Source organism: Metopolophium dirhodum, chromosome 5, assembly GCF_019925205.1.
Source record: "Metopolophium dirhodum isolate CAU chromosome 5, ASM1992520v1, whole genome shotgun sequence".
Classification (NCBI taxonomy): Eukaryota; Metazoa; Arthropoda; class Insecta; order Hemiptera; family Aphididae; genus Metopolophium; species Metopolophium dirhodum.
In genome coordinates, this window is record NC_083564.1 from 33,458,402 (window position 1) to 33,479,718 (window position 21,317).

General features: G+C 26.7%; 1 protein-coding gene across 8 annotated transcripts in view; it reads left to right on the forward strand.

Moving 5' to 3' along the window:
• The window catches only part of LOC132945306 (uncharacterized), a 45,083-nt gene that overhangs the window by 1,891 nt on the left and 21,875 nt on the right, over positions 1-21,317 (forward strand). For 3 of the 8 annotated variants that reach the window (XM_061015009.1, XM_061015011.1, XM_061015015.1), the window contains exons 2-27: positions 2,343-2,403; positions 2,591-2,773; positions 3,017-3,260; positions 5,467-5,761; positions 5,842-6,029; positions 6,146-6,259; positions 6,548-6,643; positions 7,531-7,663; positions 7,721-7,885; positions 7,976-8,166; positions 8,225-8,338; positions 9,748-9,889; positions 10,557-10,736; positions 10,820-11,010; positions 12,145-12,252; positions 12,318-12,465; positions 12,521-12,682; positions 12,756-12,946; positions 13,011-13,124; positions 13,237-13,381; positions 14,709-14,918; positions 14,977-15,173; positions 15,962-16,075; positions 16,348-16,486; positions 16,563-16,736; positions 16,802-16,995. In XM_061015009.1, coding sequence (XP_060870992.1) covers positions 2,390-2,403; positions 2,591-2,773; positions 3,017-3,260; positions 5,467-5,761; positions 5,842-6,029; positions 6,146-6,259; positions 6,548-6,643; positions 7,531-7,663; positions 7,721-7,885; positions 7,976-8,166; positions 8,225-8,338; positions 9,748-9,889; positions 10,557-10,736; positions 10,820-11,010; positions 12,145-12,252; positions 12,318-12,465; positions 12,521-12,682; positions 12,756-12,946; positions 13,011-13,124; positions 13,237-13,381; positions 14,709-14,918; positions 14,977-15,173; positions 15,962-16,075; positions 16,348-16,486; positions 16,563-16,736; positions 16,802-16,995 — 4,146 coding nt within the window. In that variant the 5' untranslated portion in view covers positions 2,343-2,389. The remainder of the gene's footprint in view (positions 1-2,342; positions 2,404-2,590; positions 2,774-3,016; positions 3,261-5,466; positions 5,762-5,841; positions 6,030-6,145; positions 6,260-6,547; positions 6,644-7,530; positions 7,664-7,720; positions 7,886-7,975; positions 8,167-8,224; positions 8,339-9,747; positions 9,890-10,556; positions 10,737-10,819; positions 11,011-12,144; positions 12,253-12,317; positions 12,466-12,520; positions 12,683-12,755; positions 12,947-13,010; positions 13,125-13,236; positions 13,382-14,708; positions 14,919-14,976; positions 15,174-15,961; positions 16,076-16,347; positions 16,487-16,562; positions 16,737-16,801; positions 16,996-21,317) is intronic. The other 5 variants (XM_061015010.1, XM_061015013.1, XM_061015014.1 and 2 more) reach the window with 5 other exon arrangements.

Genomic DNA, 21,317 nt, shown 5'->3' on the forward strand with positions numbered 1-21,317 from the left:
GGTGAGTTTTAGAAAGTTAATTACCTATTTTATTCATATTATGATGAACTGATGAGTATTCATGTATATGTTAAGGTGAATGACGACATTTGGTGAATGTTGACATTCACCGATGAATGTTGACATTCACTGCTGTTTTTGGTGAATGGCAACATTTTGAATAAATATTAAAAATTTGCCAACAGTCACCAGTGAATGTCAACATTCGCAACGATTATCGGTGAGTGTTGACATTCACAATTGAGTTTTGGTGAATGTTAGACATGTTTAGTTAAAATTGGAGTATAGACGTTATCGTGTCATACGTTAAGATAGTAAATGTTTATAGATATGATATTGTTCACACAATATTTAATCGAACGGTGTTTAATGATCTATATAATATTATCATAGACATTTAGGCATTTAACGTTACGGTATCTGTCTGTCTGTCTGCCTGTACCCACTACCTATCTCTCTTCTATCTCTATTCTACCTATCTTTCTCTCTCACACACTAAGCTTTTGCTTAATCGCATAATTGGCGATACGTCAGTCATCGTACCTAATTTAGTAGTGATGAAAAATACGTTTATATCGACCAGTGTCAACGTATTTCATTTACCTTGCTTACACGAACGAAAAGGTAGACTGTTGTGACTGATTGAATTTGTGATACGTTTGAGTTACCTACTAATTGTTCACGTGTATAATGGAGAACATACGAGAAGTTTTTTACGAAAAATTTAACGCTATATTAAGTACAAAAAGAGAAGACAACAATTTTTATTTGAGTACTGAAAAATATAACAAATGTGTTGAAGACGTTCTCAAGTTTATGAAGTGCAAGTTATTGTCTTTCAACCAACTTATTGTTCCATTGAAACCTGGCTGAAACAAAAATAATTTACTTCGTGAAAAATGAAGATTTATTCGATATTATCCATGATACCCATATCAAAACAGGCCACGGAGGACGAACCCGTGTAATTAGTGAATTACATAATGAATTTTACACACTAGGCACAACAGAGGGTGTAATAAATTAATTATACACCCGTAATCAATTTGCTGTATGTAAAGAACAACTATTATCTCCTGAAGAAGTTGCTACAGACCAATCCGTGTCCTTAAGGAAAGCTTCCACTTCAATTTCTCAAACAGGTGGACAGGGGTACATGAAATGCAATATTGTAAGGCAAAGTGTGTATCGAAGAAGTGTAGTTGTAGATCCTCAGGCATTTTATGTAACTCAAAATGTCATAACAGTTTATCTTGTTGCAACAAATAATTTTTATAATATAAAATAAAATAACTTATGGTTTGTAAAAATTATTTTATCACTAGGTATTCATCTTTTTTTACAACATGTTAACATTCACCAAAAACAGATGGTGCATGTCAACATTCACCAGTGAATGTCTACATCTAAGAAGAAATTGACATTCACCAGAAATTTCGGTGAATGTCAACATTCACCTTAACATATACAACAGTGGCATGTATCATAAAAAAATTGGCGTTGCTCAAATCATTTTAGGTGACCTACCCCTCATAATATTGTTATACCGATCTAAAAAATGTCCTATTTTCCTTCTATTAATACCCACCAAAATTTAAGGTGTTGCCTGAACAACACTTGTACCCTATGTTATATGCCACAGGTATAAATGTTTTAATTACAAATTGTATAATTATGTGTTAATATGTACTTAGTTGTTATCTTCATGGTTGTTAGTTGTTTTATTATATATAAATTACTAAAAAAATCAGTCATAAGCAAGGCTCGGTACTTATGCACTAAAAATAACTCAAATTTGCACATACATATGTGTTAAAAAACATCATAATATGTAGTAAAAATTTGAAAAATATGCTAAAATATGATATTTATTGAAGAAAATATATTATGTATTTATTAGGGCTGTGAATTTGCATTTTTAGGTCATATTTTCTTTTTTAGTTCATTTTCCAGTATTTTTAATCAAATTCCGACAATTAACATGTTTGACAAACATTTTTTAAGGTTTTTTAGTGCATAAATCCACAGTCCTGGTGATGACGCTTTTTTAAAAAAATGTTCAACATTTGATACAATTTTTTATTGATAACAATAAAACTGTTGATGAATAAATTAATTTTTAATTAATTAGTTGTCTAATATAATATGTAAAATGTTTGTATTTGAAATATACGTACTATGGATCGAATTTGTATTGAATCAGAATTTTAATATGCACTTTCTAAACAAATACACAAATGACTAAAGTCATGACTAAAGCCTTGGTCATAAGTATTATATTTTATATTAATTTATTAGTTAGAAAAAATTTGATAATTAAGTAAATATTTTTTTGTTTACAGTACACTTATTTTGAGTATTAATTGAGTGTTTGATTCCAGAAGTTAACATGGAATCGGAAAGGTAGGTACAAGTTACTATTATTTATTTTAAAATGAAATTAAATACTATTAATGATTATAAACAGATAACTAATAATTTATATTTTTAATTTGTGTATAGTACAATTGTCAATTTAAAACCAATAGTACTATATACATTTTTAATAACATATACAACAGTAGGTGATCACTTGATTGATTATTTTTAGATCACCATTTCCATTACTTAATGACACTTTAAACTATTTGGACATTGGAATAACTGGAAAAATTAAAAATATTGTAAGGAACAAATACAATACGTTTATTTTTCATCTGTTGTTGCAAGAGTGTGAATATATTAATAATGAGGATATGAATTTGGCTTTATTAAATGAACCAGTTATACCTTTGTAAGTTCTATATTTTGTTTGTTTGATTATTGTTTTATATTTTTCTTATTTTTTCAACTTTGTAAACCAGTTGTCTTCTATAATGATATATTTTATTACCTATTGTCAAAAGGAAATTCTAAAAAAAAGTTACCACTTCTATTAATTTTATAAATTAAATTAATGTTTCTACTATTTTGCTATTTTTCATCTTATATGTATAGATTCATGCACTTGTATTAATTTTTTAAAATTTAAATTAAGGTATAATGTACAACCGGGTTCGTTACTGGCTTGTCTACATCCTCAAAATAAAACATGGATGCGGTGCTATGTTGTATCTATTTTACACCATCAGGCTAATGTTGCATTTTGCGAAACTGGTGAATTGACTAAAACAAAAAAACTTAAAGATATTCCAGAAAAGTACAAACATATACCAGTTATTACATTTGAAGCTGAGGTTAAATGCATTTGTCCTTATGGAAAATTACAACATTTAATGGAGGTAAATTCAAAATTCTCAGCTTATTTAGTTTTTTTTTATGTAATTGGATGTTGAATTATTGTTTTATTAATTTTCAATTAACTAAACATTTTTGAGTATATCACAATTTTTTCTATTAAAATTATAATATCTTAAACATTAGTATAGATATAGATATTTATATAGACAGGATTGGGCAAGTTACTCAATTTATTGTAACTGGTTACAAGTTACTCAATAATGATGTAACTAGTTACAAGTTACTAGATACTTTTATGATGAGTTAATAGATATAAGTTACAATTATATGTAACTAAGTTACTTTTAAAGTTAAAATTTACATTAGTAAATGTATAAAGAATATTGACCGGTTAGGGGCTAGGTAAAATCATGTTATGGTCGTTATTTTGGAGAAAAAAATGTACTAACTATATAGCCAGATTAATTTGGAAAACCAAAATGAACGAATATAAAAAAATCTTGACCATGTATTTTTAATATTTTTAAACTGGTATTGTAACAATAAGTGAGGAGCCTTCAGCCTTGTATTACATTTTCAAGCATTTTGACCAAATTAAAAAAATTGAATTTACATTTATTAAAAAAAAAAACCAAAAAAATTGAAAATGTCCGGAAGCAACTTGAAAAAAGTCAACATATTTGAAAATTGTATCAAGTATAAAAAATAATACAATAAACAAATAGTGTACATTTCAAGTATCTACAGTTATTACTTTATTAGTTATTGAATAAAAACAAAATAAGAAAATATCGTTGAATGAGAATTTGTTAATTTAATGAAAAATATCCGTAGTCTTAACTTCAAACACTTGTAAAAAATTAATTTGACTTTCCAGTAGACATTTGGTTTTTGATGAAGGTAGACAAACTTATAAGAATCTTGTATTAACCTTTTTTTTTTTTTTGAACTTATAAATTATCAAAGCACAAAAAGAGAAAAGTACAATGTAACTTTTAATTGTGAATGAGTAACCTAGTTATATAACTTAGACAATACCAATAGCATAACATACAAGTGCCTATACATTGTTCTTTAGACACTTAAAACCTTTTTAAACTATATTATATAATTGAAAAAATTAATTAATTCTAGTTCGTCAGTACTTCACTGGTTTGTCTTTTGAACTTTTCAAATTAATAATAATTTTTTTTTAAATCACCTGAATGCTTTTTTTATTATAATGATCAATGATTATTAACGATACATTTCAAAGGTAAATAAATGTTAAATATTAATAAATACATATTTTGGTAAATATATACAAAACATGTTTTCAATCCCAGTGGAGAGGTAAATATAAAATAAAAATTTAATGAACCAATCGTGGGCCACTAAATCTTGTTTAAGGGTTAGGTTACTTTTAGGTTACCCCATAAGTTCACTATTGATTCATTTAATTTTGTGCAACCCGGCATTAGTCTAATAAAAATAATAATAATATTAATAATATTTATTTACCAACACAATATATTTGATACAATTGAGATTACATGCAATTTTACAAGTTTGTTCTACTCACTAAAGTCTATGGCTATGATGTGAGTAATATCTATTCTAATTTCTAACTAGGTACTTGTGATTTATTCAAAAAATATGATTTAAATGAATCAATTGGCACTCTTTGAATATTACAATATTCCAGTTTTTTAATTATAATATTTTAATCAATAGAATCAATTGTTTTTACATTTCAATAAATATTGTTAATACCCACCTTATCTTTAACATTAATATATTCATATATATGTCTAATTACATTAAAAAAGCATAATTAGTTAAGACTCCTTTTCTAAAACCATATTGATTACAATTAAAAATATATAAGTTCATTAAATCTATAGTACCTAACATTAACACCTAATGTTTTTTTCTTTTATTTTTACATACCCTACATCTGCTAACTTTATTGGCTTTTCTGAAATACATTACAATTGAAAGATTTATACAACATATTTTAAGTATGATACATGAAAGGCTAAAGTTATTTTAGTTACATGTGATATTATAATTATGTGTTTATGTCATATTTCCTGGATCTGGTTTGGAAGGATATGATGCTTTTATGAAAGTAGAGATTCCTACACCTAATATTAATTCCTTTACATTTTCAATTTAAATCATTGTAAGAATGTTGGTGTAAAAATAATATTCCAACATTAAAATTGAATGATAACATTTTAATTTTAATTTTTATCTTAATTTCAGAACTTCAAAGAATATAATGCAAAATTTGAACCTATAACAATTAAACCAAATAATAAAACATATAAGACCATGAAACTTTTTTTTAAAACTACATCTATTGAGTTCATCATAAAAAATTGGGATCTACAGAAATGTGTGAATAGCGAAGACTCAAATTATAATTCAATTATGTTTAAAAATGGTAGTTCTGTTGTCATAGCTAAAGTAGATATTTATGATTGGAGGCATATATTTGTGAGAAGTGTTGATCATTTTGTTAATGTTTGTAAACAATTGCAAATACATTGTGGAAATGGTAATTGTAGTTCAGATAAAATAATTGGCAAATGTGGTGCATTATTGTTGGTATTATTTTAAGTACTTTTATTTTTTCAGCTCCAATTATTTTAAGAAACCTCATTGCAGGAGATATTGTTGCTGTAAAATGCACAGATAAATTTTACAGATGCAAAGTCATTGACTTGTTAAAAAATGCATGGTTTTCTTTATATTTAATAGACAATGGCTGTGTGATATCTGCTTCAATTGATTGTATAGTTGATTTACCAGATACTTTAAAAAAGGTATAGACTATATTATTGATTTAATATATATAATATTAAATGGTGGAATTATATATAATTCATATAGGTATGCTAACATATGTACACTGTATATGCTCTTTATTTATGTATCCTAGATTCCACCAACTGTATGTTTAGTTGGTTTAAAAGATATAACTTTAAAGCCTTGGACACCTGAGATGTTTTTGTATTTTAAACAGTTATTTGAAAATTCTACAAGCATGGTATTGGTAAGAAATCAACATGTCAATTTAATTAAAATAAAGTTAAATAGTACATTATTATTGCACTATATAGTGTTCTTTTGAAATTTGCTCAATATTTATTTGGGAACAACCATAAGATAGCCAGTTATACCAAAATATTTTTAACTTATTGCAAGAGATAATGTAAAATTAAAACTTAATGTTATTATTTAAGTTTCTTCAACATATTATTACATTGTATTTTTTTTTTTGATTTAATTTTTCATTGATTATATTTCAATATTTAATTATTAATCTTTTATCATATTTTAGGAATACCCTGACCACAATCCTTTTGGTTTGGATTCTGTAACTTTAACTATTATTAATAACAATGAAGATGTAAATGAACGTATTAAAGAACTTCTAGTAAGATAAATGTGAAGTATTGTATTCCTTATAATATATTAATATTGGAAACTATTTGTTTAATTTAAATATCAAGATTACATAACATGTCAGTTGTAATATACTTAAATTAATTTAAATGTCCAGCTTATTCCTATTAAGCTTGTGAACATTTTATTAATTTATAATAAAATGGTTTTGACATTGTTATAAATTCATATATTATGTGTACATATTATATTATCAATTATTATAAAAGTTTAACTCTATTATAGATTATATGGGGTTTTTCAAAATAAGTACAGTAAAACCTCCTTATTGAGTCCCTATAAGACTAAAATTTCCTTTCAAAGAGAAATAATGACAGTCTCTTATAACTATATCCTGTATATTATAGTCTCCCTTTTACAAAACCACATTTATAATGGAAAAACAGTTGGCACTGAGAGATTCCGTTATAATAAGGTTTTACTGTACGTTTAATTTTCTTAGATTAGATTCAATTGGGATAGAGAAAATATGAAATACATGGTAGATATAATTTTAAGCTGTAATAACACAATTATTTCTCAAAATAGATATGTTAAATAATGTTTTATAATGTTAAACATAGGTTAACCTGTGGTTAATTACTTGTTATTTGAACTTGTGTTGAAGTGATCATTAATATCATTTAATTGTTTTTATTCAAAGTCATTATTATTTTAATCAAAAACTTGGTTTTACTAAACCACTAAACAGTTAGAACTAAGATGGTTATATTATTATTTATAATTGTTTAATAACTAAAGAAAATTATGTGTACAGTTAATTTATAATAATATGTTCTTATTATTGCTTTTTTTTATGTTTAAGAAATTGTAGTTTATGTTAAATAATTAAATGTTAATTATTTTTTTTTTAACTAGAAATTTGTGGAAGATCCATCAAATGACCATGATCATGCAAATTTAAACAACTGTGTACATGATTCCAATAAATTATTTAATTTACAATCCAATACAGTTATTCCTGTGAAAGTTGACTCCTGGGTGAAATCAGGTTTAGTTTTTTCCTAATAATATTAATTAAATAAAGTTAAAGAAAAAATAAATTTAGATTCTTTAGCTATGCCAGAACAATTAAAATGTTCCTTGCCATCTGGCAGTATAGTTTACATGACTGGTGTTGTGGATCTGAAAGAAATATATATTAGAAAGTTAGAAGATCATGATGACGACCATGAAAAATTCTTGGATATGGTTAATGAATTCTGTCTATCAGGTAAATATAAACTATATTTTTATGATTTATATATAAAATAAATTCATTGAACTTGAAATAGATAAATTAATTGTTTATTATTTGTTTTAGCGGTACCAATTAATAGGCCTTTGGTAATTGGAGAAATTGTTGGAGCTCAGTCTACTATAGATGATAATTTTTACCGGGGTAAAGTTTTAAAAAAAATTGACGACGTCACTTATTCATTGCAGTTTATTGATTTTGGTGATAAGGATAATGTACCTTCATCAAAAATATTTGAAATTCCCAAGCATTTTATGGTAATTTATTCATTGTTTATTTCAGTTAAATACATATTTTGATTTTTTCTATTTATAGACTCCTTCAAATGTGATTAAAATTACTTTAAAAGGAGTAAATGATATTCCATTGAATGTAGATGCTTTAAACTATGTATCTAATTTATTGTCAACTTGTGAACCAATGATAATCGTAAGTATTGAAATTAAAACTTTTTCATAAATCTATCTTAATAAGAATTGAAATATTAAATTTATTTTTTGTTTTACTCATGTTTATTTTTTTATATTTATTTATAATTATTCAAAATGTATCTTTCTATTTTAAAATATTTATCCATAATGAAATGTTTTTATTATAAACAGTATAATTAAATTGTATCATTTGAGTTAATATTAGGTTGCATACTAACATTTATTTTCTTTGGCTGTCTCCCGTGTGAATCTCTGATATAGGTATTCCGTATTTCCACAATTACGACTTTCGTTCTGTTTAAGACAAATGGATCTATAATGCATTTTATGAAGAAGCTTATTTCCTGTGCAATAGAAATATGGCTGATAAAAAGTTTTAAAATAAGTTATTAATAGTTTAAAATTAATTATAACACGTTTATCTTGAAAAAATGAAAATATTAAAAAACTATTTTGCTGTGGAAGTACAGATTTCCATACCGGCAATATTATGTTTATAGACAGGTGGAGAAAAAAATGTTAGTTTTGCCATCCTTAAGGAGAATCGAAACTGATTTTCTGTTTTTGTCTAACACACCCGTGATATAGGATTTTAGATTGGTTCTTTGTCTAACATACCAATTGATCTAATGAAGCAATAATAATTCTAAAAACAGATTTGAGTTTTTTGTCAAGTCTACTTGAAATCGATCTTCACACATTTTTGATTTTTTGATTTTAACTTCTCCAAAAATTAAAATACAACAATTTTTAAATACTATTTTTTAATATGACATTTTTAGGAATTTGGGGGATAGTATCAAAAATGTAGGAAGGTCGATTTCAAGTAGACTTTATGATAAATTGAAATCTGTTTTTAGAATTCTTATCGCTTCATTAGATCAATTGGTATGTTTGACATAGAATCAGTCTAAAATACTATGTAGCGCGTGTGTGTTAGACAAAAATAGAAAATCACAGTTTGAATCCCCTTAATGTAATTTGCTAAATTATATTATATATTCTGTCTCATATAAGAGTAATTAAGGGTGGCAACAAATTACACCCCTTGGTGGTTTTTGTCAACAGTCCAACATCGGTGTTTTCAACACTGTGGTTAAAAAGTAGCTCTTACCAAAATACAGAATAGGTGGATTTAAAGTTTGTTAAGTTAGGTTAAAGTACTGAACTTGATGTTGTCCCACCCATTGTCAAAATGCGCCGAAGCGTGCCTGAGGTTACTCTTTTATGTGGCAACATATACATTATACTTTTGTTTATAGATTATAATCATTGTTTACAAATTTTAATGAATATTGTTATTTATCATAGTTCATAATGTCTTAAAATTGTTATTTTATCTAAAGACAAAAATTATTTTTTTCATCATTCTAAGGATTTTATATTATATTTTATATTTTAATTTAGGAATTTTCTCCAGTACAGCCCCTTAAGGATGTTTCTTTAACAACAGTGAGTAGTAATGAGAATGTGAATAAACGATTAAATGAATTACTGAATAATGATGACGGTATGTCAACAACAGATGTAAAAAATCAACTTGAACAAGGTAGGCTATAGAACACTGTTAATATTTATAATTGTAATACCAAAAGAATAGTTAAAAATAAACATAAAACAGATTTTATTTGTTTTAATCTTAAACTATTGCAGATTTAATTTATTTATTATACCATATAAATGTATCTAACTACCTAATAGTGATTTTAATGAAATTTAGAATTAGCATATCTATATATTTTTTTATTACTTAATATTATGTAACAAGAAAATTTACAATCTACTTTGAAATACAAACCGAGTAAATACATGTGGGAATTTTATTGACTGGATGATGTGATGGAAGTGTCCAGTGACATTATTTAAATGGGTTAAATTTTTTTTTTACTACTGTAAATGCTTTTGAGGGATTTATTAATATTGGAAATTAAGAGTTTATCAATGACAGTAATTTGAAGATAAATTAATACGTTGATCAAGGATAAGTAATATTAGGTGTTTGGAATGGCGTTTGAAGTCGTTTAGATTCACGGAATGTCCACTTTTAGTGATTTGATGGACTTTTTTTAAATGAAAAAACTGCCGTAAAAGTTTCTAACAATACTTGGGAAAATTTAATATCATAAGAGCGGGGCTGTTTCATTATCGATGGTAACCATGCGTGTTCACATGCATATTATTAAAATAATTAAAATATATTATAATTTATGTTTTAGATAATGTTAACATTGAAGAAAATACAGCTAGTAACAGAACTGTACCAGGATTAAAAAAAGGAGATTCAGTTTACATTACAACATTCATAAATGTACATAACTGCTTTGTTCGTAAAGTTGAAGATGATACTGACGAGCTTTCAAATTTCATAGAAAATGTAAATTTGTACTGTTCAGCAGGTAATTATTGCTATTTCTATTTTAGTGTTCATAAAATGTGATTATATTTTTCCAAAGTGTTATAATTTTTGAAACGTTTAAAGAAACCCCTATTGGAAAATTACCAAAACTAAACGATTTAATTGGAGCTAAATCAATAGACGGATCTTTCTACAGAGGAAAAGTTACGAAAAAAGTAAACGATAATAGTTATGATGTACATTTTATTGATTTTGGAATGGACGAGAATGTCAGTTTATCTGATATCGTCAATCTTTCCACTGAATTAAAACAGGTGAGTAAAATTTGTTTTAAAAAATAAAACAGTATATATTTAAAAAGAAGTGCTCGAGGTTTATTTTTAAATTTTGAGATTTGGGATGATATTGGAAAATATTATATAGTTTTTATTAAATACCATAACCCAACTTTGCCCATTAAAACAATTAAATATAAAATAAGGCACTATTGGTATATTTTGATTTTAATGTATATCACTTCATGGGAAAATTGACGTCAGTATACCTTGCTTTGTTAACTAATTTAAAAAAATCACCAATCTTCTATTATTTAAAAAAAAATTCACAATGACAGGATGGCAGGGGGGCCAGTTAGGTTAGGTTAACTTTTTTGAATTGTAACCAATGGCAATGGTAACCTCTATATTATATACTAAATATTAATACCATTCATTTTCAAAATATATGACACTTTTTGAGTTATTTATAGGCATAGGAAAATTTGTAAAAAGTAGTTTTTTCAAAAAAAATTTGATAAATGTTGTCAACATAAAACTTAAAATGCTTACATAAAAAATTGTGCCTGTATTTTTAATAGAAAATTACAATTTTTTAAAATTATAAGAACATATTTGTAATTTTGATAATTTTGTCAAAATTCTAATAACTTTAGATGCTCATAAAACATTATTGTGGACTTCCGCTCAACTTTTTTTTTAATTTCCACCAACAACAACTTATGAGGAACCTTGCATTAAATTTTCAAGTTTTTTTTGTGCAAGCAACTAGATTCATTTACCCACCAGAAGAGATTTTGAAGTTGAAAATCAAAGCTTTTCTTCGATTACTTATCGTGTACACAGACGCACACACAAAAAAAAAATACCATTGTAAAATCAATTACATTCATAACTGTGTAATATTTAATTTTTAGTCTTAAAAACTTTTTTTTTAGGTTTGTTTGAATTAAATTAGATTTGTATTGTATAAAATGAAACAAAATTCATATTATTACATTTTAATTTGTAAGATTCTGATAATCTGGAAATATAACGATCATATTTTATGATCCATATACTTTTTCAAATGTATATCATATAGTTTATTTTAACTGATGGATTTTATTAAGAAAATGATTACACCAGAAAAGTTAATATTATAATATGTTTGTGTTGTATCATTATTTTTAGGTGATTCCTTCTACTATTTTGGTTAAACTGAAAAATGTTTCATCTACTATATTAAATGAGGCAGCTCGTGAATATGTCACTTTGATCTCTGAGAAGGCCTTGATAATAGTAAGTTGTTTATGAATTAATAATTATTGGATCATCGTTTACTCAACAAGTTTTGTAAAAAATAGGACATGATAGAAGACAACACAAATGAGGTAATACTGAAAACTGAAGAAAACGAAAGTGTAAATGATCGTCTAAAGGAATTAATGTTTGAAAATATCAAGGAAATAAATATAAATGATTTGATTGAAATTGATGAAGAGTTCAAATCAGGTTTAAACTAAATTAATTTAAGGATTTAGCTATTATTATATTACATTAATTTTAGATCAATCTTTAGTAGAATGTAATGTTACTACCTTGAAACCGGGCAGTATAGTTTATTTGACGGCTTTTGTCAATATGGACGAAATGTATATTAGGAAGTTGGAAGATTACAATGACGAATTTCATAATTTATTGGACAAGGTTAATGAATTCTGTTTATCAGGTAAATATAAATAATACATACAATTAGGAATTAGTATTTATTAAGTAATTTTATTATTCAATATTTATTTTAGCTAAACCAATTAATAGGCCTTTGATAATTGGTCAAATTGTTGGAGCTCAGTCTACATTAGATGATAGTTTTTATAGGGGAAAAGTTTTAAAAAAAATTGATGACTTTACTTATTCAATACAGTTTATTGACTTTGGTGATAAAGATAATGTACCTTTATCAAAAACATTTGAAATCCCTACAGATTTTATGGTAATATATATATTAACCATTAAAGTTAACCATAAGCTAACATATTCAATTTATTTTTTGTTAGGTTCCTTCAACTATTATGGAAATTAATCTTAAAGGTATTAAGTCTCATTCATTAAGCATTGAAGCATCAAACTATATTACTAACTTATTATCAACGTATGAGCCATTGTCAATAGTAAGTTTTATTTGAATATTCTGTAGCTAAAGATATAAATATAATAATAATTTATTATGTAACAAAATGTAATTGTTTTGGATTCATTTTTTAATATTCAAATTCTTTCTAGGATTTTGATAATCAATTTCCTATTAAAGATGTTACGTTAGTTGTAATTAAAAATAATGAAAATGTTGCTGAAAATTTAAATAAACTTCTCAAGGATGAAAACAGTACTACAACTATAAACATTGTTGAAGATGAACGTGTAAAAGGTATAATTATAACAATTTTTGTTAATGCTTTTTTGAATGCATTCTAAAATAAGAAATATTAAAAATGATTTTTGTTTACTGTAAAGTCTAAGATTTTCAAGTACGTAATATAACAAAAGTAGGAATGGGTTCTCAAACTCAAAAGAGATTATAACATCTTAAATAGATCAGCATAATTAAGTAAGTTTGATACGTTTAAGTATGACGATTGACAACAATCAATTTTTCTTTTTTTTTGTTACTGACGTCGTTTAGTAAAAAAACATGTCTTATAGAAAAAACTCTCACACCCTGTAGAGTAGTCAGATTCTGTATATTTTTTGCCGGTCTCATTTTTAAAATTATAGTTATAGAAGCTAAAATATGTATTTGAATAATGCACAATATTTGTTATTTAACGTATTTTTCTATCATAGTTCCAAAAAAAAATAAAAATTCAGACTCATCAAACCTGAAAAAAGTTATCCATCTTTCACTTAAAAAAAAAAAGTTATCAAAATTCGACATATCAATGATGAGGCGTGATAGTTTTTTTTTGTGGACTTACTTTTGTTAATATAATATACCATATCAATCTTAAAGTTTATATAGGTTTCTTAGTAGAATAAACGCATGACATGTATTTTTAGTTACAAATAAAATAAAATAGAACTATTAATAATATAATAGTGACTTGATCCTCAAAATATTAAAAAATAATAAATAGCATATGAATGCATTATATTTTCAGGTTTAAGCATTTACTGAGCATATTCTTCTAGTTTATAATGGTCCAACAGAATATTTTAAGGTTTTTACTTTTTATGAGCTTAATATTAGCATAATAATTTCAATTTTTAAGAACCTAAAAATCGCTATCTATACTATACGTTAAGTAACATAATTGGTGGCTAACTTGTGCGCTGGGGCTTGTGCAATACTTCATGGCAGGTATACAGATAGTTGATTAGGAGGAAAGTGGTTTGACAAACAGGTGTTGCCTGATTGCGGCCTGACAAAAATTGGTCACCACCGCTAGGTATTTTAATTTTAACACAGTATAGTTATAACACTTATAACCAATAACTGTTAATTATTTATGTAATATTGATGTCTTTCTATAGGGGATACAATAAGTATATACAAAATTAAATTTAAATTAGCATAATTAATTAAATTAAATTTTTAATCTTGTAAGTAATATAGAGTGAATAGTAAAATACTGTAACTAAATAAATATGAGCAATCTCTGTTTTATTTTTTGTATTGTCAAATGTTTTAATTTCTGTTGCTCTTTGTACATAATATATAATCACCAATAGCAATTAACATACAATTTTTTTATTAGAAGATGAATTAACAGAGTTACCAGACATACCTAAATCATCTGAAGTTACAGAACCTAAATTGTGTGATGAAACTAATATATTGAAAAACGGAGACATTGTTTTTATTACGTCATATATTGATTTGTATAATATTTTTGTCCGTAAACTTGAAGATAATAATGTTGAATTTCAAAATCTTATTGAAAGCGTCAATACTTATTGTATTTCAGGTCAGTACTTAATCCCAGGAAATAATTTGGTTGTTTAATATTATGTCATATTTTATAGAAAATACTTCAAAAAGTAAATCTCCAGAACTGAATGAAATTGTAGGTGCTAAAAGTTCAGTTGATGGATATTTTTATCGAGCAAAGATTGTTGAAAAAACTGATGAAAATACTTATGAAACAATTTTTATTGATTATGGTTTTGAAGAAAGTGTGAATATTGCCAATATTGTTCCGCTGCCTATACAACTACAACAGGTTAATCTAAGTTACATTATTAGTTACAATTAGGTGACACATATTGTAGTTAAAAAACCTCAAGAAAGTTTATAGTTAAAATCATATTGTCTTATTTTGAATATTAATTTGATGTTTTTGTTTTGGTTTAAAAATTACATTTTTAATAAATTGAGTGATTTTTGTATTGTAGAATATATCTTATTTCTAAAACTATTAATTATTTGAAAAAAAATTAAGGGACTTTTTTACTATATTTTAAGTTTTTTTTTTTAAATAACATGTATTTTTTTAAATTTTAAAGCAGAATATTTTTTGGAGTACCTACTTAATATTTATAAAAATTGAATTTTGGACGAGTTGTAAGTTTTTAGAATTTAGATTAGCAGAGTAGCGCACAAGGATTATCTGCAAAGAGAGCAATCTCTACTACTCTTGAAATACTCTAAATAATTTTTTTAGCTTCGAAATATTAAATAAAAAATACATGTCCTACCCATAGTATAAATAAAAAAAAATTGTAAAAAAGTAATTTCTTTTCTTAAATTTTGTTTAGTAATAATATAAAAGTACTATTAAAAATATTATTAATTTTTGAAATAAGATGTGTTCTTCAAAATAAAATTACCCTGGTACCTAGTTAGTAACTTTCATTATAAGACCATGTTAGTTGAAATTGTCAAATTTCACTCTAAATTCAAACATTAATAAATTAAAGTATCTTATCTATCAAAAGCTCTGTAATTGTATCATCATATTATTATACATTGTATTTTTTTTAATTTTATTATTGTACTCAATTTGTATAGGTGACTCCAACTATAACTCTAGTTGGGCTCATAGGTGCAAGTTTTGAAAATCTTAATTCAGAAAGCCATAATTATTTAGAAAATCTTATGTTACTCAGTGAACCAATGAAAATAGTAAGTATAAAACTTACTTTGTATTTTATTTATTATTTAAATATTCAGGTAAGAGTTAGCAGATCTTATGATTTATGCTTATTATTATGACCCCTTCATTAAAAACATAATTTGAAGATTTTTGAAGCTTATGTCTTATAGACTTGTCAATGAATTGTCTATTAACAATCACAAGTGGCAGTTGTACTTAGTAATACAATATCATCTCAAATAAATATATTAATACATGTATTTCGTTGTCATATCACTCAAAGAATTATTGTTAAATATAGGAGTTTGAAGATTTAACTAAAGTGAAGTTAACTGTCATTGGCCAAAAGCAAAATGTCATAGATCATTTAAATGAATTGAACGTGGACAACACTACAGTGGAAAATACCATTATCAATAATTCTTTGCAACTTACTTCTGGTAAGTCTATAATTAAATAACATAACATTCCTATTATTTCAATATTTATAATTTTTTTAAATTATTTGAATTTTAGGTATGAAGTATATATCTAACGACATCACTGTCCCTCCTATACCACCGTTGACAAACAAATGCATAATTACTATTCACGCATTTATCAGTTTAAAGGATATTTATATCAGTGTGCCTTTCAATAAAGCCGAAGTGGATAAATTTTTAAAAGACTTTTCTGTCTATTGTTTGACTTGTAAGTATTAAAAATAAAAAAAACAATTGTCTGGTATACATAAACAGCATTTTTTGTTTTTACAGTACAACCTATTACTAGAAATCCAGCTGTAGGTGAAGTTCTCGGCATCAGATTATCTACTAATAATTCATTTAACAGGGGTGTTGTCGAAGAAAAGTTGAACGAAAATCAATACAAAGTAGTTTTATTTGATTTAGGCACTAAAGATATTGTGTCAGCAAACAGTTTTGTTGAAATTCCAGAACACTTACAACAGGTAAATCTTTTTTTTTTTAAACAATGATGTTTGTTTGGGTTAAAGAAATATTGATTGATGTTAATTATACGTCTTTGTAAATGTTTGTGTAAATCAAAATATGACTTACAAATATCGTAACTCAAAAAAATAAACTTTTACTAAATTAATTTAGTTTTCTATCTTAACTTTAAACTTATCTATTTTTACTCGGTTTAAGTGTATAGTCGGGACTTCATAGGCTAATAAATTGTCACGTTTTTCCCCTCCCCACTAAATGCGTTTTACCACCCTAAATAACGGTTTCCCCCTTAAGGGTGGTGAACCCTACAGTGGCGTATTTACGGGGGGGGGGGGTCCATGGGGTCCGGACTCTCCCCCCCCCCCCCATCGACTCGTGTCTCGTACATGTTAAATGTTGTATTTTTACATGATTAAGAAAAACAAATTTTATCATACGATACGAAGGATTTTGTAAACATTTTTCGAAGCTTCAGTTATCAATTAATATCGTGATTTTTTTTGTTATCGCTCATCAGTTTGGTACCGAAAATGGTTGAAAAATACCGAGTTCATATTTTAATTAAAATATTTTGTAGTTTTGTACATTGCCAGTATCTACAGCCACTCCGGAGAGATCTTTTCCAACCTTAAAAAGGTTGAAAAGTTACCTAAGATCAATTATAAATGAAGTAATGTATTTTAGGAAATATTTTTACTTAAGTTATAAATTACATAACTATATAAGATTCTGAGCGAAGCGATTAAGCTACTGGTTTTACAATGGTGTTTATTTATTATTTTTTTTATCCTTTATACAAAATTTCCACCAAAAGGAGAGCTTTGATTTAAATATATAGTATCTTATTTTTTAGCAAATTGGATCAAGATGGTACTTTAGGGAGGTCATTTTTTGATTTTCTTGATTGTTATTTAATGCCACGGGAAAAACCACCGATGAATTACGAAAAACTGCTAAAAGTGGGATTTTAATTTCTAACGCTTTGTTTATCACCATAGAAACGAATAAAAAAAAAATAATATTTCAATATTAATTCAACTTACAGGCTATGATAAATTATAACAATATTAAATATCCAGACTGACAAACCGTCTCCGCTCAGAATCGTTTTTCTTATACAGTGATATTATATCATTGAATTCAAGTTCAATACAATCCATTATACATCGACCCACTTGTACCCTACTGTACAGCAGAGCGACATCCACTTATCAGCTCTTTTTAAATTTGTTTTGTACATATTATTTAATAATAAAAATCTTAAACATTTTATATCGTCTTATAAATATGGTATATTTATTTAATAAAGTGTAGTTGGGTGGTCAGGGGGCTTTGCCCCCCAGGACCTGTTTTCTGAAAATTATCGGGACCCGCTCCCCATGACAAATTCCTAAACACGCCACTGGGTGGACAGTTTTCAAGGAGTTCGAATTTGGCAATTTTCAAATTGTATGCATGCGGATCTTGTAAATGTGTTCGTAATAACTAATAAGTGATCTTTAGTGTGTGCAGTGGCGTATTTAGGAATTTTGCTAGGGGGGGGGGGGATGAAATATATAATAATACACCCATAAATATGTACTTAATATACATTTTTAAAATCCTCTAACTTGTTACCTATTGAGGTTAGTGTGGATCAAAGCAAATTAAGAATTAACACAAATTGTATAGTACCTAATAGCATTTATTATAAATTCATACTAGCACCAAACCCGTGTTTAATACGATAAACAAAAAAATAGTTATAATACAAAATCGAGTTTTCTACTCTTTTGGATGGTCAGTTCATCGATAACCCCATCTGGCATGATTATTGTATTGACCGGTGACATGACAATAAAGCCAACATATCCAGTCGGTCCTAATAAACAAAGTATATAATAATTACTAATTTATAATCATATTTCAATATTAAATAGGAAAATTGATAAAATATTTACTTCTGTCATATACTATTTATTAAGTAAGACTTATCCTCTTAAAACTTAAAATATATCGTTCAGGCAAAGACGCAAAGTATTAAATAAAACTTATTAGATAAAACTCTTTATCACAAACATCGAAAGCATGTTACCCAGAGGTGAATACAATTTTTTCAGTCACTAAAAATAAACCCATGCCCAACAGGCGCAAATAGCCAAATTTTTTTTTTTGGGGGGAGGGGGGAGACTAAAGTGATTGGGATTTCTAAAAGTTATATATGCTCAGTACTAATTACTGACTTTTGAACTGGGGGGGACTAAGCCCCCCCCCCCCTATTTGTGCCAATGCCACGCTCTATGGTAAATCCACGGTCTTCATAGTAATTTAATTTTATTTACCGACTGTTTATCGGGTTTATTATAAATACTCATGCATGAAAAAGAAGATAATAATAATACAGTACACCATACTACCATTGGGGTATATGTTTTTGTTGTTCGATAGTCATATAAACCGCGAACGATTAGTAGCGATTAGTATATCAGAGTGGTACAATTACCGGCTATAACAATTAGAAAACAGACATACCTCACATACTTAAAAGTAATATCATATTGAGAAAACTTAAATAAATACATAAAATAAGAAAAAGGTCAAGGGCGATCTATCCCCCATATCCCCCCCTTAAATACGCCACTGAGTGTGAGTGCATAAAAAAAATAGCAGGGCGTTCCCGCACGTAAAATTCCGAAATTTAAAAATATTCAAACTAAATTTATAGTTGTTACAGGGGAGTGAAATTGAGAAAAGTAGACTGACCTATCTCAAGTAGACATAATGAATTAAAATCAGTTAAAAAAAGTATTATCGCATTACTAGGTCAATCAGTATGATGATGGAGTGAACAATGGTATGTTTTGGCTGATAAACTGTCCGCCATCTATCCCCTTAAATATATCATTAATTATACATTTTTGAAAACTGAACGATTAACGTGTTATATAATATAATATTATAGTAATGTAGTCCACACCGCAAATATTATGCAATATATATATTATATATACTAATATACTACTGCATAATAGGCGTAAATAGCGTTTGAGATTTGGTGGGGGGGGGGCTGAAGCCCTATTATAATAATATTCAATAAGCTTAAAAAAATTCAGGAAATGTTTGGGGCTTTGGGGCTTTAAGGGGTGCCCCCTATTTGCGCCTATGCATTACATACAATGTGCTATATACTTAAAATCCATATTATTTATTTGGCTCCATTTACGTTCTAAAATGCTATTAATTGGTAATAATAAATGGCACGCGGTTCATCATTCACATCTCCAAAACTTTCGGGAAACGTAAAATATGTACTTACGATATCGCACTTCCTCCTGAGTTGCACCGTATGTTTCACGAATAAATGTATAATATAATAACATAGTATATAGTCTTGTTATATAATAGTATACACACATATATGTATAATTATGGAACATGAATAAAAATTCTTTGGTATTCTAAAAATCATTGGCGATCAGAAATCATAATTTTAAAAATAATATAAAACTGATAAAATCAAACAACTGGTTCTTATTAGCTATTGTGATAAAGCAGTCTATATACAGCCATACAGAATATCATTAACCAGCCAATATATCAAAAAATATAACTTAGTCTATTCAGAATAAGAGCACACCAGGCAGCCACGGTCAAAACCGGCTTAGCTACGTAAATCTGGGGTGCTCTTATTCTGAATAAACTATACCTAGTAACTTAGGTATTTTAAAATTTTTATCTTTTATACAAAAAATTTAAAATGTATAATAGTATATTATACTAAAAAGTTAAAAAAAAAACTGAAAAAAATTCTTATATTTCCGAGTTCATGCTAATAAGTGATAATTTTAGTAACGCTCTGCATAATATATAGTATAATATACTATATATTATATAAACATCCAGTCTATCGAGTTCTTTTATTTTCCTTTATTTATTTTATACTGTTTTGTGCCGCAAGGGTCGATATTATTACGTATATGATACCTGTAGTACACTGGGAAGACATTTACACGATTTATCACCAGTCACGTCACCAACAGTTTTCTCGTCATTAGACAAACAGTATTTTTTTCTTTTAAAAATATATTATTTTTCTTAAAATTCTATATTATGCCATCTGTTTCAATTAGAATAATACAGTTAAATGATGAATATATTTTTAAAAATATATTTATATTTATATAACTGGCATGGTTATGATTGTATGCGTAACTTGGGCAATTTTTATGGAGAGGGGGGGGGGGCAAACTTTATTTTATGTCGATATACCGTTTACTCAAAGACATTTGGAGACTAAATATACTTGGTGGATATTATATCATTTTATATCAGTGGAAACTGG